Raw genomic sequence first — 16,129 nt, forward strand, 5'->3', positions numbered from 1 at the left:
ACCCATTAAACTTTGAATCATATAGTCATAGATTAGAAGGATAACTTTTTGCTTCTGGCAGACAGTAAATCAAATCAAATGCTTATACCGCCCACACTTTTATATTTATATTGTGATTAAAACATGCAGTATCCCTTTACAGTAAGCACTGGACACAAAGTTCCTTATTCAAAATAAACTGCTTCTTTGTTTGGTTGTTATCCAAAAGAACTTGATTTTTCACATTGAAAGTTAGAAAATAAACTTCAATAACTTCTCATAGTCACAGCGTAACACTCGGGATAATTTTTCCAATAAAAATGTAACAAGGTTACAAAACAAAGTGTCAAGTCAGCACTTAAATATGGCTTACCAAACTGTTAAGGAACGTGATCCTACCCACGTCATTACTGCTGCATGATCTGTGAAGTACCCTTGAATAACATTTCTGAACACAAGTCTGGTAAAGTAAAGGGTCAACTGAGATAAATGTGGGTAACTCTAAGTGCTGAAAAAGTGTTATGAGTAAGTAATAATATAATTGAGGAAGGTGTGGTTGTTTATTTATAAAAATGTGTTGCATGTATATTAAATCTGGCACTTCACATTTAATGAGTATTTCATAAAGCTTTCTGCGTACAAACAGGTTTCTTGTGTAATTGTGGACTGGGTCATAAATAGAATTTCCAAAGGCAATATATAAGCTTGAGTAAGTGTGGTGCTGCCCCCTCCTGGGGAAGGAAGGTAAAGCCCCTAAAACTCCAACTACTAGTGATAGCAAATAATTTAGTAGCAATATTGATTTAGTTATATTTTTACAAATTTATTTTTTAGCAAAAATACAGTGTTGGAATGCTTGTGAAATATAGTCATAAAAAGGTCTGGCTCTTTAGGTTAAAGTAGTCTAAAACCGTCACTATTTGCGCAAGTACACAACTAAGTACAACACAAAGTTATAATAAACTAATATTGGCGTTTAAAACATGGCTGCACTTGATTTTGTTTTTAACAGATTACATTCACATTCATTCAGGTGAGAAAAGGAGGAAAACCGTGAAAAATACATTTTACATCAAATCAAGAAAAACTACTTTCTCTCCGCTTCCATCAATGACAATTAAATTAACTGAACAAATAAATATTATTACAGCATACTGCTCAACCGGAAACATTGCTGATGTGGGAGTTGTGTGTCATCAGCACTTTGAAAGAATCTCCTGACAGCTTTTGTAAACTTTCACCAAGCAGTTCAGCCTCGGCTTTGAACTCTGAAAGATGAGAAAAAATCTCAGGTTAGTTGGAAAGAGGTTACTACAAATGATACTGTGTGTATTAAAAGCTTCCATACAGGAGATAAACAAGAAACACAAAAAGTAACTTGCCAAAAGCAAGTTGCTTTATGGGATATGTGTACACCTTGTGTTTACCTCACCTGAAACAACGGCACAACACTTGACACTGCATCAGGGTCTGAAGGATCTTTCAACAGCACACAGAGGTGGTATATGATTTGTTGCTGAAATAAAAGCATTGCACATCAAGGGACTTTTCTTATAAAAACATAAACTGGTCAACTTTAATATACATTATCAAATAATGATGCGAAAATGTGAATTTGCACCAAACCGATGGAGCCATGAATGCTCATTATTTACCATGTAAATAGCTTCGTTGATGACTATATCCTTGATCTTGCTCATCTCAATGAACGTGGTGGTCTCACGGCCTGAGGCGTAGCTGGAGGACAACTGGATGCCCAAGGAGCGGATGACAATCAGGGACTCGTGGTCTACCTTCACAAAGTGGATGTGAAGCATCATGCCAACCAGGGTGACAAATATAGCGCTGGACAGAACGGCTGTATTCTGCGAGAGAGAGAGATCATTCAACATGTAGATCTTTACATACTCAAATACAAAAATTATACTCTGATTATTTATAATGTGCCATTCAAGGGAAAAACAGTGATATTTTGTCAAAGAGAAATAAATAATTGTTGTTTAACAGAACCAAAAATAACCATAGGGCAGCTGTTGCTGCTATTATAGCTGGACAATACAGACAAAACAACAATAATATGATATATTTGACTGAATGTCTCAACAACAATAAGTAGTCATGTATGGGTGAATAACATGATCAGATGATGACAATAACAAAGATTGAGAACATGTCATAACAAAGAGATGAGCTGGAACATTAACATGATTTTGCTCTGGTCAGTATTTAGCGATATGATCTCAGGGATGGGTGTCATTTGGGGGTCTGGGGTGTCATTTGTCTCACCTCTGTGAAGCAGAACACGGCGTATGCCGAGAGCCAAACGCAGCAGGTGTACACCAGAATCTTACCGATGGACACTTTGGGGACGCTGACAGTGAACTCCCTGCAGAGGCTGGAGTGACTCTGGCAGTCCAGAGAAATTGGTTTGCCGGTAATGTCGGTGAAGGCTTCGTCCTCCATCACGAACGCAACAAAAACAAGGAAGAGTAGAAGGGGGAAAGGAAGCGCTCTCGGACACAGTTAAGCTAACCTAAATTTGTATTAAACTTAGCTTTGGCTATCTGAAAACAGGCAAGGTCAGCCGCATATGAAGACATAAAGAGTCGCTTTCGTGGACCGGAAATGACGCGAGCATGCAATAGGGTGCTAATTAAATATCCAGTTACATATACGATAATAAAAATAAATAAAGAAGACGGCAGTGATAGTTAATATTACTGAGTATTCCCAGGAGAAGCACGTTAGCTTAGCGTTAGCTGCACTCGTTACTCACGCCAGGTTGTTCGGGTTGGACGCTGCTAGAGGGGCGGACACTGTCGCTCTGCCTGTTTTACAACAACCCTACACATTTAATTATTCAATATAATTACACGTATCATCCTGGGAATCGTTATTAACACGCGGTGGGCTGATATCACACGCTGTCTCCGACTCTTTATAAACTTCGGTGTCCTCCGGTTAAAAACGGTAGAAGGGGCAAAGCATTGTGGGTAACATTTAGTGATTTGTCAACATATATCCACTTCATTTGTTTAAATAGCCGAGTAGCGAATGTCAAACTACATTTTAAAACATTTTAGGGGTATTAGTTCAGTGTATAAATCAGATATCCATACAATAATCTTTAAAAAAGCAGAGCTTTAACCCTCGTCTCTCTTCGAAACTCCCAAATCCTTCATTTCCCAGAATGCATTGTGTTTTTTTCCCCCAATGACTTTTGAACCCTGGATAAAAACAAGCCGATCAGCTGATGCAAAAAGCAACAACATCGACAGGGGTCTGCCCGACACGGAGAACCTCGGCTAGCTAACTTTCTCCACAACGTCATCTCGCGTTATATGTGGCAGCCGGCAGCGTTTGACGGTATACGTGTCCGGTTTTAGACCGTGTTGAGTCGGCAGTTTAGTGTCAGTCGACGTCCCGTCGGGCTCTCCCTCCGCGAGGTCAGTCAGGTTGTTTGTTTTTTTTTCTTCAAAAGTGTCAAGCGTGTCTCTTTGTGTCGCCAGTGATACGATACAACTATATTTATCGCAGAGTTTTAGAACGTATATCATTTTTTTTAACGTATGTATATATTATGACCGTATTGGGATGCTTTTAAATAGCAGCTTTGCATCGACAGCTGCATCATAACCAAAACAAGGCAAGGAAAGAGAGAGAGAGAGATGCAGTAACAGCTGATGTCATAACGAACAAACTCTTGTGCCAAAACATAAAGAGATTACTCGCGTGGACGAGTAATACAAAGCAGTGTTAAGATCCCCAGCTGAACATTTTCAAAGTTTTTCAGACAGTTTTGCACATGAGTGAATTTATCTTCTTTTTGTGTGCGTGTGTGGAGAGTTTCAACAACAAGGTGTAACGTTGCATCACATCTGGTCATAGATAGCCGTCAATTTGCCTTCGGTGCCGCAATCGCTGTTGCAATATACCAAGTCGCTCTCGGCGTCGACAACCCGAGATGAGCGGTCCGGGTCCGGCTGCAGAGAAAGGGACGAGCGCGGCGGTCCTGGGCTGCCAGGAGAACTACGCCTGCGGGGGCTCCGACGAGGCCGCGTTTGAGTGCGACGAATGCGGCAGCCTGCAGTGCGCCCGCTGCGAGCTGGAGCTCCATCGCCAGGAGCGGATGAGGAACCACGACCGGGTCCGGATCTCGCCGGGCCACGTCCCCTTCTGTGACTCGTGCAAAGGCGACAGCAGCTGCCCCGTCAACGGCGGCCGGCTCCGGGCGGTGGTGCGCTGCCAGGGCTGCAAGATCAACCTGTGCCTGGACTGCCAGAAACGCACCCACAGTGGGGTGAACAAGAGGAAGCATCCTCTGACGCCGTACCCGCCCGCCAAAGCCCCCCAGGACGACTCGGCCGGGGAGTCCCAGATGGAGATCCTGAAAGCCGAGCTGGAGAAGGTGTGCAGCTTCCTTCTGGTGGACGAGAGGGAGGAGATGCAGGTAAACACTCAGGATAGTGCCTCCTTAATGGGATGGTATGATGATGATGGGGCTGATCTGATCTCCTGTGGGTTGTAATGGTAACATATAGCATAGAGAAATGATAAGCGACCAAGCCGACATAAGAAGGAGGGACTTGAGCGTCACAGGCTCTGGTTTAGACTAGTTTAGACTGTCTAGTCCGACACTGTGATTCTGGTTTTCTATTTGTGTTATTGTGCCTGAGACTTTGTCATATATGAAAAGCTTTGCCACAGACTGCGTTGAGTAGCTGTTCCATACGTTCTCAGGTGAAGGACGAGGACGACTTTGTGGGCAGACTGGGCTGCCGGTCAGACGAGCTCCTCAAAGTGGTCTCCATCTTCGGGAACACCGGGGAGGGCAAGTCCTACACCCTGAACCATACTTTTTTCCTCGGACGAGAAGTGTTCAAGACCTCACCCACTCAGGAGTCCTGCACCGTGGGTGTGTGGGCAGCCATGGACCCCGTGCACCGGGTGGTGGTCATCGACACGGAGGGACTGCTCGGGGCTGCTGGTACGAGGGGCGAACAATGTCACCGATTAATATCGTGAAATAACCAGAGGTACAGAGTAGGGGGGAGAGCTGCTTATCTCAATTAACGCACATTTTCACCCCTCTTCCTCGTCAGGAGCAAATCAGGGTCAGCGAACGCGCCTGCTCCTCAAGGTCCTGGCCATCTGTGACTTGGTCATCTACCGGACTCACGCCGACCGGCTCCACGACGATCTTTTCAAGTTCCTTGGTGATGCGTCGGACGCCTACCTGAAACATTTCACCAGGGAGCTAAAAGCGACCACCACCCGCTGCGGCCTGGACGTCCCGTTGTCCACTCTGGGCCCCGCCGTGATCATCTTCCACGAGACCGTGCACACCAAGCTACTCGGATCCGGTACGTCCGTCGCTCCCTTTTTTTATTTGTCGGAATTTATAGAACAAGATTGACCTAAGAATCCTTTTGTTCTCCATCTCTAGACAAGCCGTCCGAATCGGCAGAGCGTCTTCTCCAGGAGCGTTTCAGAAAGCTGGGTCTGTTTCCAGAAGCCTTCAGCTCCATCCAGTACCGCGGGACTCGCACCTACAACCCTCCCACGGACTTCAGCGGCCTGCTGCGCAGCCTGGAGCAGCAGCTGGACAACAACACCACCCGTTCGCCGCGCTCCGCAAGCGTCATCTACAAGGCTCTGCAGGTACTGATGCTTGCTTTTCTTTTCATGAATATTATACACGTTTGCCTCTGGACGTTTTGTAATGTGGCGCAGAAATAACCGGTTTGTGCGTGCACACTAAAGCCGTATTGATGTTAATATTTACAGTGAACGTTATTGACTGGTCCTGTCTCTTTGTCTCCTCCCGGCTCCTTCCTCCAGGCCCTGAGCGAGCGCTTCAGCGGGGAGATTTCAGATGAGCACATGGCCAGCAACTCGTTCTTTCCCGATGAGTACTTTACCTGCTCCAGCCTCTGCCTCAGCTGTGGGTACGTGTCGTGAAATGTAGAAATTGCGCGGGTCTATTATTGACAACATAACCCATAAGTGTCCAATTGCCCTTTTAAACACCTGGTCAAAAAGGGCAATTAGATATAATGCAGTTTGTTGCAGCAGAATGCAAGATTAGCCGTGAACAGACACTAAGGAACTCACTCTTTCACATACACATCCACACGTGAACGATTGCATGGTCTTCCTGGTGGAGATAATAATAAGACAACTATTAAATGTCAACTTTATCCCTTAGTAATTCTGATCTTTTGTCTCCGACTTTCAGTTCAGGCTGCAAGAGAAGCATGAACCACCTGAAGGAAGGACTCGACCACGAAGCCAAACATCGCTGCCGCTACTCTGCACAGTATGACAACCGCATCTACACCTGCAAGGCAAGCAGAAAACCTGAAAGTGCCACACGTGTGTGTGTGTGTGTGTGTATATGTTGAAGTGTGCCTGCTTCGACGAGTGTCTGAGTGTCTCTGCTGAACTCCTCAGGCCTGCTATGAGGGAGGGAAGGAGGTCATCGTGGTTCCCAAAACGACAGCCTCGTCTGACTCGCCGTGGTTTGGCTTGGCCATCTACGCCTGGTCCGGGTGAGTCTGGCTACCGCACGGCCGTTTTGGTCGATGATGTAATCAACCCACTAGTTAACCTGGAAACATTTACCCACTCGCACTTATAACAGAAAGTGCAAAGACAGATGTATTGCTGCTCTGCCACACAGAAGAGGCATTATAGTCCCTCCCTATGGTACTAGATCTGAGCTATTTCTCTTCGTGTGTCTTTGTTCAGGTATGTAATCGAGTGCCCCAACTGTGCAGTGATCTACAGAAGTAGGCAGTACTGGTACGGGAACCAGGATCCAGTGGAAACAGTGGTCAGAACAGAGATCCAGCACATCTGGCCCGGGGTAAGTCCGCAGTGGAACACCGAAATGTGATTCTGCCGAAACTAATCAAACTCGCAGGCCAGGATTTCAAAGGTTTTTTTCCTGACATGAATGTTGTCACATCCACTGCGAGCTGCATTTTCAGTACTTTTCTTGCCCAACAGAATATCTGTCAGCTAGCAGTCTTGACTTTTCCCTTGTCTTCTTTCTAGTCCGACGGCTTTTTGAAAGACAACAACAACGCGGCCCAGAGGTTGCTGGACGGAGTCAAATACATTTCTCAGTCGGTGTCCGAACTCAGCGTCAAGCCTGCCAAAGCGGTCACTTCCTGGCTTACCGACCAGATTGCACCAACCTACTGGACGCCCAACTCTCTTATCCTGGTGCGTAACTAAAACTGCACGGAAACTAGAGGAGAAAACAAACACGGTGAGGGTAATCACTCAGTCACTGCCAAGAGGAAAAAATAAAGTTCAATAGAGTCCACGCTGTACACAGCCCAGTGTTTTTCACCGAGGTTTAGCTTTTTTCCACCATCTTTTTTTCCAACGTCTGTGACAATCAGCTGGCAGCTTCACAGTAAGGCAGCATTTCAAGCTGAAGTTATGTTGCAAGAGGAACATTGGTTGCTTGTATATACTGTAAATAATACCCACACTGTGACAACTGACGGTAGACCCGCGTGTCATCCCTGTTGTGTTGCAGAAATGCCATAAATGCGGGGAAGAGTTTCAACCCAACGACACCAAGCACCACTGTCGTGCCTGTGGAGAGGGCTTCTGCGAGTCCTGCTCCTCAAAAACCCGGCCGGTCCCGGAGAGGGGCTGGGGGCTCGCGCCTGTCCGAGTCTGCGACGCATGCTTCCAGAACCGGGGCATCCCAACGGGTAACTCCCTCTTTAATGTCCCGTGTGATTGTCGCTGAACGGGATTCTCGTCGGTATGCGAGTTCCTAGGTTTTTACGTGTGCGTGCCTGTTGCAGAGTTGCTGGACGCTGCCTTGGAGGAGGAGGGAGGCACCCTGATAGCCAGGAAGGTCGGGGAGGTGGTCCAGAACACTTTAGGGGCCGTGGTCGGCGCCATCGACATACCTCTCTGTGAGCGTGACAACCCCCCCCCCCCTCTCCCGTCCACGTTATCGAAACAATGCGTGTGTTGAGAAGACAAATTCCAACTGAAACTCTCTCCCCTCTGCGTCCAGGCCTGGTGAAGGACGCCGCTCGTCCGGCCTACTGGGTCCCAGATCAGGACATCCACGCCTGCAGCGAGTGCCAGAGGGACTTCGCCCCGCGCCTCTCCATCCACCACTGCCGCGGCTGCGGCCAGGGAGTGTGCGACGACTGCTCCCAGGAGCGCCGCGCCGTGCCCTCCCGCGGGTGGGACCACCCGGTGAGGGTCTGCAACGGCTGCAACCAGAAACCCGGGGAGCTCTAGCAGGAGCAGGAGTGTAGGAGGAGAGCGGCGGTGGAGGACGCCGGCCTCTGCATCAACTGGAATTGTCAACGTTTGGACACGTGGCTTGAAGCACCCTTTTTTCGGTCTCTTTTTAGTGGCATTCCCGGGCTGCCACTGGACTCTCTGTGGCAGGTTGGACTCCGTTTGTTGTTTTTCCGTCCTCGAGTCAGTCCCTATTTCACTTTGAAATGCCTATATTTTACACTGTGAAGAATATCAGTCAGAGTGAGACTTGAATATCAGGAACGGAGAGGCGAGATCAAAGAACGTGATGGCGTCGTATGAAAGGGAGTATTGTACACGCTTGCTTACAATTGAGTTCAGGTAATTGTCAATGTACCTCTTTTGATCCTTTTTAAAATGTGTATTGAGGCACATTAAACCCTTTGACAATCCCCTCTCCCCCCCAGTGTGACACTAGTACCATTAGCACCTTTTTTGTAGTCGGGGGGGCTACACGTGTCACCGTTTCATTATAGAAGTACTGACTGTATTCCTGTATTCCAGGGAAGCACTTTTACTCTTAAGAATGTTTCTGCAGGAGGCCCCGGATGTAGCGTTCAGGGGTCGGCTCGAGAGGAAAACTTACGTAAAAACCTTAAAAAATGATCTTTCGCAATTGTTTCTGATCCTCGTCGGAGTGGATCTACAGTAGCTCTCTCCTCTGCTTCAGCCCTGGAAGCTTTAACTTTCCTGCCTCGCTTTGGCTTCAGGAGGATTAGAACTTCAGAAGCCATTGATGTACTGTAGCACCGAGATGCATTCCAACTTATATAACTACTTAGTAATAACTTCTTACATAATCCCTCAATACTTTGTGGTTGGTTTGGCATTCAAACGGGCAGATGATAATAGAAACAGCCTTAATTATGCTGTCCACAATGTTTAAATTTGACTTGTTATACATATATGGAGGGAAAAGAAAAAAAGTTTACTTTCATAGGGAATTTGTTTTTTAAAATGGCCTCAGTTTGTTATTAAAATGTTCAAACTACTTAAGAAAATCTACAAATCTAACTGCATTGGGATACAAATGCAACAAGAACTGCTTTTTAAAGACGCGACTGGTTCACAGTAGCAATACGTTACGGGAAAGACTTGAAGCCATCTTTGAGGCTGGCCCCTCAAACTGGGACAAAATACGAGTCTTTTACTCTTCCAACTCAGGCTGTGTAGCCAGTTAGCTCGTAGCACCTAGCGAGCCACAAACACATGGCGGTTACGCTTTTTGACTGAACGCTTAGGCGTCGAGAGGATCCGGCAGTCGTGATGGTTAACCTGGGTATTTATTTTTACTGTCTCTCTTTCCACGCGACTGACTGGAAGAGCTGGTATGGTTACAATGGCAACAAATAGGCTGAAATAACAGTTGTACCTGAATCGGTGCGTTATCACCGTTGCTCATATTTCAAAGATGTTCAATGAATATGAATGTCACAAAGAACAAATCAATACCGTTTATGATCATGTATGCTGATACAGTCTGTATTAAACTGCCGAAATTCAGAGTGTGTGTGTGTATGTGTCATTTAGGTCCAAATACAAAGTAGTAGACTGTTTACTGCTTTAAAAAAATGTTCATTGAACAGCAATTAGAAAGTGTTGATTTACAGTATTATTGCTTTTCAAATTCAGATCAGAAACATCCTAAAATCACATTGAAAATCAAAGTCAATCATGTCGTAAGTAAGAGCACTTTTTTTGCGTGTAAAGATTAGGGAAATCTGATTTCTAGTCGTTGCGTGCACTCGTGTATGTGGCACTTCTATTTCCTTTTGGCACAAACCAGTCGGTCAACAAAAACCAACATTCCCCTGAGACTTCCATGTCACTCTTCTGAGGGTCAAAGTTCAGCGCAGCCTGGTGGAAATGAACGGCGTACTGGCCAAACCCTTTCAATTATAAAATACCTATATGAAATATAACTCCATCCATAAATTTGGCACAAAAAAAAACATGGTGTTTTAAGGAATGATACGAGAGATGAAGAATTCTCAGTCTTTTCCTAAATGCCGGCCAGGCTGCTCTCCTCCTTCCTGGTAGTCGGTGTTGTACGGGAAGTAGTAGAGGTCGTGCTTGACGGCCATGAGCAGGCCGGGGAGCCCCCTGCAGCCGCCCAACTTGGAGGAGAAGACCACGCTGGGGATCATGTCGTTTGCAGCCGGATGTGGGGATGGGATAGTCCTCAGTAGTTTGCCATCTTTTAGACTCCATAACCTCGTGTAGCAATCCTGACCGACTAGGAGGGGGAAAGACAGAGAAGGAGGAATTGCAAAATAAGCGTGTTTTTTTTTTCCCGATCAGAGTTGGAAAGCCCCTCGAGAAAGACATTTTATGCAAGCTTCGGCTCTCTCAAACCATCTCTGAAATATCTGTCCATAGTGTTTCTACTTATCTCGAAGCTCGTGTTGACTTATACTAAGTATGCCACGAGCACAGTGACACCAAACCTGGTATTCCCTTTGATTGAGTCAGTTAAACAGTGAACGTTGTGAAAACTAAATAGTTTTTTTTCAGTGTGTTGACGAAGCATGTCGTGCCCTCACTTACCTGCCAACAGAAGCCCCTCGGGCTCATTTACTTGGATGGGAAGGTAGGCGTGCTCATTGTGGTGTCCTTTGTACTCCTGTACTGGCTTTGTTACTCGCACATCCCACAGCTTAATCTGCACACGAATGAAGGAAAACCGAATTATGGCAATAATAAAATCCATGCGGGTACTCTGGTGTGTGACCCAGTTGAAAAAAAAAATGTTTTAAAGCAAATAAACCTGACCTGGCCCAGCATGTCAGCAGCAAGCAGGTAGTTCTCATCCTGGAGGACACGCACGGAGGTGATGGCCGACTCCTGATGGAAGCGACTCACCTTCCAGCTTTGATCCCTGCGGCCACGCTGCCGCAGGTCAATGCTGAAGATCTCTCCTGATCGGCAGCCATTAAACAGCACGGGGACCTGTGGGGAAACAAGGAGGTATTTCTACTTTCTCGGACGCTCTTTTTCCTTTCTTACGCTGTTCTCCGTTGCACTGGAAAGAGAAATCCACACTACAGCGTGTCGAGAATGAACTCTCAAATGTGCTCAGTGGCCACGTAATGCAACGGACGACTCACCCGAAGGGCAAACTGCTGAGCCAAGACGTCGCTGCTGGTGCTGTACGTCTGTGTTCGGCCCGTCTCCGCATCTTTCACTATCACCCTGCGTGACAGGCCTGGCCAGCACATGTGAAAACACATACAATCTTATATATGGAAATGTGTGAAAAGCAAACGTATTACTTGAATTATCGTAAAGCTAATAATTAGTAGGTTGCTCTGTATTCCAAAGCAAGCAAGCTGTAGCTTTTTTTCAGCCCAAACAAATGGAGAATACTATAAGAGACTGTTTAAAAACTCAGAATTTGAGCCTTTTATGGTCATTTGATTATGAATATCATATTTGATCATAGTCAATGATGATGATGGATGCACAAACCAGTGCTGAAGGTCTTGTCAAACTGGGGGTTGAGGCACCAAGCACAGGACCAGGCTGAGGAGATCTTAAAGCTACACAGCATCCCGGGCTGGTCTGAGGAGAGAGAGGAGAAATATTATAATAATACGTTGTAAACAAACAATGCCAACATGAAATATTTCTTTTCATTCTGCAGACTCATGAGTACTTTACAAATTGAGGATTTCTTAAGCAACATGAGATTAAATGAACTAAAAAGTTTTGTAATGCATTATTCTTTCAAATGAAAAAGCCATATGTCAAAATCAGATTAATAAAACCGCCATCTATAATTAAATATGGAAGGCTACTGGTCTTAAATAGTGTGAGAAAGCTGAGAAGATTCCACTCAGTACAACCTGGGTTGAAGTTGCTGAAGAGAGAAGCAGGAAGTAAACTGACGCAGCCGGGGGTGTCTGCCGCTCCAACCAGACACAGCCTGACAGTCCGCTTGGTCAAGGGATATACAGGCAGACTCTTAAGTTTATATCGTCTTTGAGACATGCTTGCTGACTTATCTCACTACTGAAGCTGAAGGATACAGGACGTGGGAGTCTGGGTAGTTGACCGAGGCCCAGCAGATGGAATTCACCTGAAACACATTGAGCAAAAACCTTTAGCTTATCTAAATATAATAATAAAAAAAAAAAAAAAGCTTTACTTAAAACGTAGAGAGGAACAGTGAAGTACAAAAAAACACATTCAGAGTCACTGCTCCAGCTCCCTTTAAAATACTCCCACCTTGCGGTTTGTGAAGTAGAGGTTGTCGCACATTTCCACAGACAAAGATCCCCGGCTGCTGCTGCTGAAGTTCATGATGCCGTACTTGCAGCCTCCGTGTGCGACATCATTGACCGTGAACACTCGCTCGCATGCGGAGTCCCCCTTAGAAAGATGAGGAGGGGAAAAAAGGGAGAGAGATTGTTTTAATTATTTATTTTTTTCCAGTAGAAAATGTGTTTAAACTCCGACTGCAATATTGCGTGCCCTTAGCGTGTTTTGAGTGTCTCTGTTCTCACCACTATGAGTCTGAAGTTGTCAGTGTTGGGGTTGCTGTTGTCGGTGCTCTGGATCTCCAGCTTGTGGCGTCTCATCCCACTCACCTTCACCTCGTGGACCAGCCTGGAGACACACAGTAACCACGTAAACTCCAACTGTGAAGCATCTGCAGACCGTCCACTCAACCAGAAACATGAACACCCTCCCTCCTTCCCTCCCTCCCTCCCTCTCCGGCCTCTGAACAAGTCAATTGACATAACTGATATTGTCAGGCAACAGAATATATTTTACTGCAGTTTCGCGTTGCATGTTTTTCGGACTATTTTCAAACCCATGTCAAAACGGATTTGCATCATTGCGAGTGGCCCCGGCAGCGCTCCAAAGACAACTCACTCTGCACATGCAGAACTGATTATCATTAGAGTTTTCCCGGGGTCGTTTTCTGGAACGTATTACAGCTGTGGGTATCGCAATATGGTTAGGACTCGAGGAGAACAGCTTTCCTGTCCACGAATGCTAGTGCAACACAGCGGTGCAACACAGTACCTGCAATAGGAGTTCTCAGGTAACATGCCAAGGTGTCTTTTCTGCAGCAGCAGCGAAGTGTTCAGTCCTTTTCGTGGCGCTTTCTGGGAAGAAGATAGCACACGTCATTATTAAACCGAAGCATGTAGTGAGCAAAAGTACAACTGGAGCTTCAAGCAGAAGAGACTTTAAAACTACCCTCACAACAAACTCACTTTTCTGGGCTTGTCATCCTCTGCAAGCATCTTGTTTCTCTCCTTCTCTCTCTCTTTCTCCTGCAACTGCTCTCTGGTCAGTGGGTTACAGTTGTTGTGTCCGGGCAACAGTCGGAAGTATCGGTTTTTCTCCGGATCAAAGTAGAAACCGGGCAGTTCTGGCAACAGAAAAGGTGGTTAAATTAACCATGAACACACCTATTTTCCAATTCTTGCTATCAAAGTTACACATGTTAGTTTCAGATGACATAACACTTTACTGTATGACAAGGATTTTGTGCTGCAATGTTTTCTGATAAAGACTTTCTGACAGCTCACTGTGCACAGTGTTATATCTTGACTTGAACACCTAGACAACTTATGGAGAGGGTCGATGTTTGTGTGGCACTGACCTGGCGCGGCATTGCTGGTGTGAGAGGAGGATGAGGAAGACGAGGGGGGTGACAAAGAAGAGGAGGACGAAGAAGAAGAAGAGGCGGACTGGTTTTCAGGGGCTCTTAATGGTGGCCATGCGTTATTACGTCCAGAGCTGTGAACACAATACCACTCTTACTGACGTCACAAACAAACTTTCCCGTGCTGGCCAGCGTTGACAAAAAGGCACACGTCCCATTTCTCTCTCTTTTTTAACTGTACTTGAACGTTTCCTTCAACATACCTTGGTTCGTCCGGTGTTGACCATTGTCGGTTGCTTCTGTACCATCCACGGCGTTGATTAGCGCCTCGTCGCCTGTGCGGTCGCTGTCCTTCTCGCCAGTTCCACTTCTTCATCCCTTCCTTCTTGGGTCACCGAGTAAAGGTCCTCGCGCCACGTCTTTCGTTAGCTTCTAACGTTTTGGGCACGAGTGTGTGGCAGCATGTTTACTTGTTCGCTAAGTTAGCAAGTTGTAGTCGTTAGCGTGTTTGAGCTAATGCTTACTACATATCTTCCTCGACACTTGTATTGCAATGCCGGACTTTAAACATGAGTAAACGTAAAGACAGTTTTAATGTATTAATAAACACGCTTTCCGTTGAATATAAACAGGCTTTATTTTTGTATCAAACTGGTTTTACAGTTGGTTATTTTTTAGCACCTCATGAGCTAAGCGCTGACTTCCTGCCATGTTGTCCCGCCTCCAAACGTCATTCATTGGCTGCTCGCTAACAATAGTGCCTGACGTCGAAGGCGTTCATTGGTTGTTTTCTTTCAGGCACACACATCAGTAAAAATTATGTAGGAATTTGTTTTATTTGATATGATTTGGCGGACGATTGACTTTGAAAACACTCTAGAGTACCAACACAAAATGTGTGCTCTACAAACTCTCTCCTTTACGACCACTTTATTATAATATACACAAAAATAAAGACTTATTGTCCATACAGTCGTCCCAAAAAACCCTAAACCAAAACTGCACGACCGAGCGCAGGATGTTTGATAGTCTTTATATCATATTCTGACGTTTCCACTTAAAATAAAGACAAATGCATTTTATTCCATGACATTATTACTAGACTACTCTCGGAGGACTGGGACACTAATGTTGACAGATTACTCCAAAGCCACGCCCAACGTCTTGATGCTGGTGTCGTATTGGTAGGGAGCACAGTGCCCACGACCGCATTGGCTGTTGTGTGTGTGTGTGTTTTTTCTCACAAGGGTCCCAAACTACACTGAGATTTGGAATATTACGTTACAGTCGTGCAGGAAAATGGCGACTGTCATTCATAATCCTCTAAAATCGTAAGTAAATTTCTATTTATATATATTTTTTAGAATAAAACCATTCCTTTGTTTGATTACGTGTGGCGATCCGTCCGTATGGGGTTAAGCGCGCGTTTTAACGAGAAGCACATAATGAACACTTTCACCGTGTACTTAGGCGGTCTCCGTGTGTGTGTGTGTGTGTGTGTGTGTGTGTGTGTGTGTGTGTGTGTGTGTGTGTGTGTGTTATCTTGCAGGTACCGTTGCCTACTTGCTCTGTTGTGTAATACTATTATAAAGGCATGCACTCGTGCACAATCTGCAGCGAAAATGTCTCCAAGCCGCGTGTAAATGTCCGCGCTCTGCGCAGAAAGTTGCCATTGTCCACATTTCTGCTTTTTATAAACACGTTTGACACAAGTTTGCGAGCACGGCTTCTTTGTCAGCGCTAGACGGCTGCATTTGCATAGATAATTTCATGCAATTAATGTCACAAAGCGCACATTGAGAGGGCGACTCTCTCGCTCACAGCGCGGCTCCGGGTCTCGCTGCGAATGTTTAAATGCGTGCAAACAATGGATGATGGGTTATATGATATTTTACAGTATTGATATCCTTCCATGCATGTTGGAAGGGAGGAAAAAAGCTGCGATGTAATGCAGATTTAGGGGGCGTGTAATTTCCTTGAAGTTCGATTTTTTTTTTTAAATGACACACATGCGTGAACATTGTCTGATTATTACACTCAAGATAATGACATCATATGCACAAATGGACTAATGTGGGGAAACCCCCCAACGTAACAAGTTAAATATATACAATTTGACCTTATTACACACTAAATTACGAAAAGAATATTTGTTAATTCTAAAACTAATTAACAAATTACATAGACCCCCCTCATATCTGCCCTGTATTAAGTGCCCCAATAACT

At 45.4% G+C, this 16,129-nt stretch overlaps 4 protein-coding genes across 7 annotated transcripts in view; 2 read left to right on the plus strand and 2 right to left on the minus strand.

Annotated features, from left to right (window-relative positions):
- Positions 1–3,977, minus strand: pigh (phosphatidylinositol glycan anchor biosynthesis, class H). 2 transcript variants are annotated; one of them, XM_068577448.1, is made up of 4 exons: positions 2,331–3,977; positions 1,635–1,768; positions 1,412–1,495; positions 1–1,247 (listed from the first exon to the last, which is right to left on the minus strand). In XM_068577448.1, exons 1-4 carry the CDS (start codon positions 2,440–2,442, stop codon positions 1,176–1,178), a joined length of 402 nt encoding a protein of 133 aa, XP_068433549.1. In that variant the 5' UTR covers positions 2,443–3,977; the 3' UTR covers positions 1–1,175. The 2 variants fall into 2 exon arrangements, with proteins under 2 accessions (XP_068433549.1, XP_068433548.1); XM_068577447.1 differs by having other exon boundaries at positions 1,635–1,844; positions 2,266–3,063.
- zfyve1 (zinc finger, FYVE domain containing 1) lies at positions 3,079–9,780 on the plus strand. Its single transcript, XM_068577441.1, has 12 exons — positions 3,079–4,429; positions 4,720–4,966; positions 5,082–5,342; positions 5,426–5,640; positions 5,821–5,927; positions 6,218–6,326; positions 6,433–6,530; positions 6,730–6,847; positions 7,039–7,209; positions 7,532–7,712; positions 7,809–7,922; positions 8,027–9,780. The coding sequence occupies exons 1-12, from the start codon at positions 3,944–3,946 to the stop codon at positions 8,257–8,259; spliced, it is 2,340 nt and encodes a 779-aa protein (XP_068433542.1). The 5' UTR covers positions 3,079–3,943; the 3' UTR covers positions 8,260–9,780.
- wdr21 (WD repeat domain 21) lies at positions 9,723–14,619 on the minus strand. The gene is made up of 13 exons (XM_068577442.1): positions 14,167–14,619; positions 13,901–14,037; positions 13,509–13,666; positions 13,315–13,397; positions 12,789–12,891; positions 12,511–12,654; positions 12,312–12,361; positions 12,129–12,208; positions 11,752–11,844; positions 11,391–11,488; positions 11,056–11,232; positions 10,831–10,945; positions 9,723–10,519 (listed from the first exon to the last, which is right to left on the minus strand). Exons 1-13 carry the CDS (start codon positions 14,277–14,279, stop codon positions 10,275–10,277), a joined length of 1,596 nt encoding a protein of 531 aa, XP_068433543.1. The 5' UTR covers positions 14,280–14,619; the 3' UTR covers positions 9,723–10,274.
- Positions 14,168–16,129, plus strand: part of dpf3 (double PHD fingers 3) — a 21,170-nt gene continuing 19,208 nt past the window's right edge. For all 3 annotated transcript variants that reach the window (XM_068577443.1, XM_068577444.1, XM_068577445.1), the window contains exon 1: positions 14,168–15,234. In XM_068577443.1, the coding sequence (XP_068433544.1) occupies positions 15,203–15,234 (32 nt within the window). In that variant the 5' untranslated portion in view covers positions 14,168–15,202. The remainder of the gene's footprint in view (positions 15,235–16,129) is intronic.

This window comes from Clinocottus analis, unplaced genomic scaffold (assembly GCF_023055335.1).
Source record: "Clinocottus analis isolate CAN_PGR_092001 unplaced genomic scaffold, fCliAna1.0.p SCAF_15, whole genome shotgun sequence".
Lineage (NCBI taxonomy): Eukaryota > Metazoa > Chordata > Actinopteri > Perciformes > Cottidae > Clinocottus > Clinocottus analis.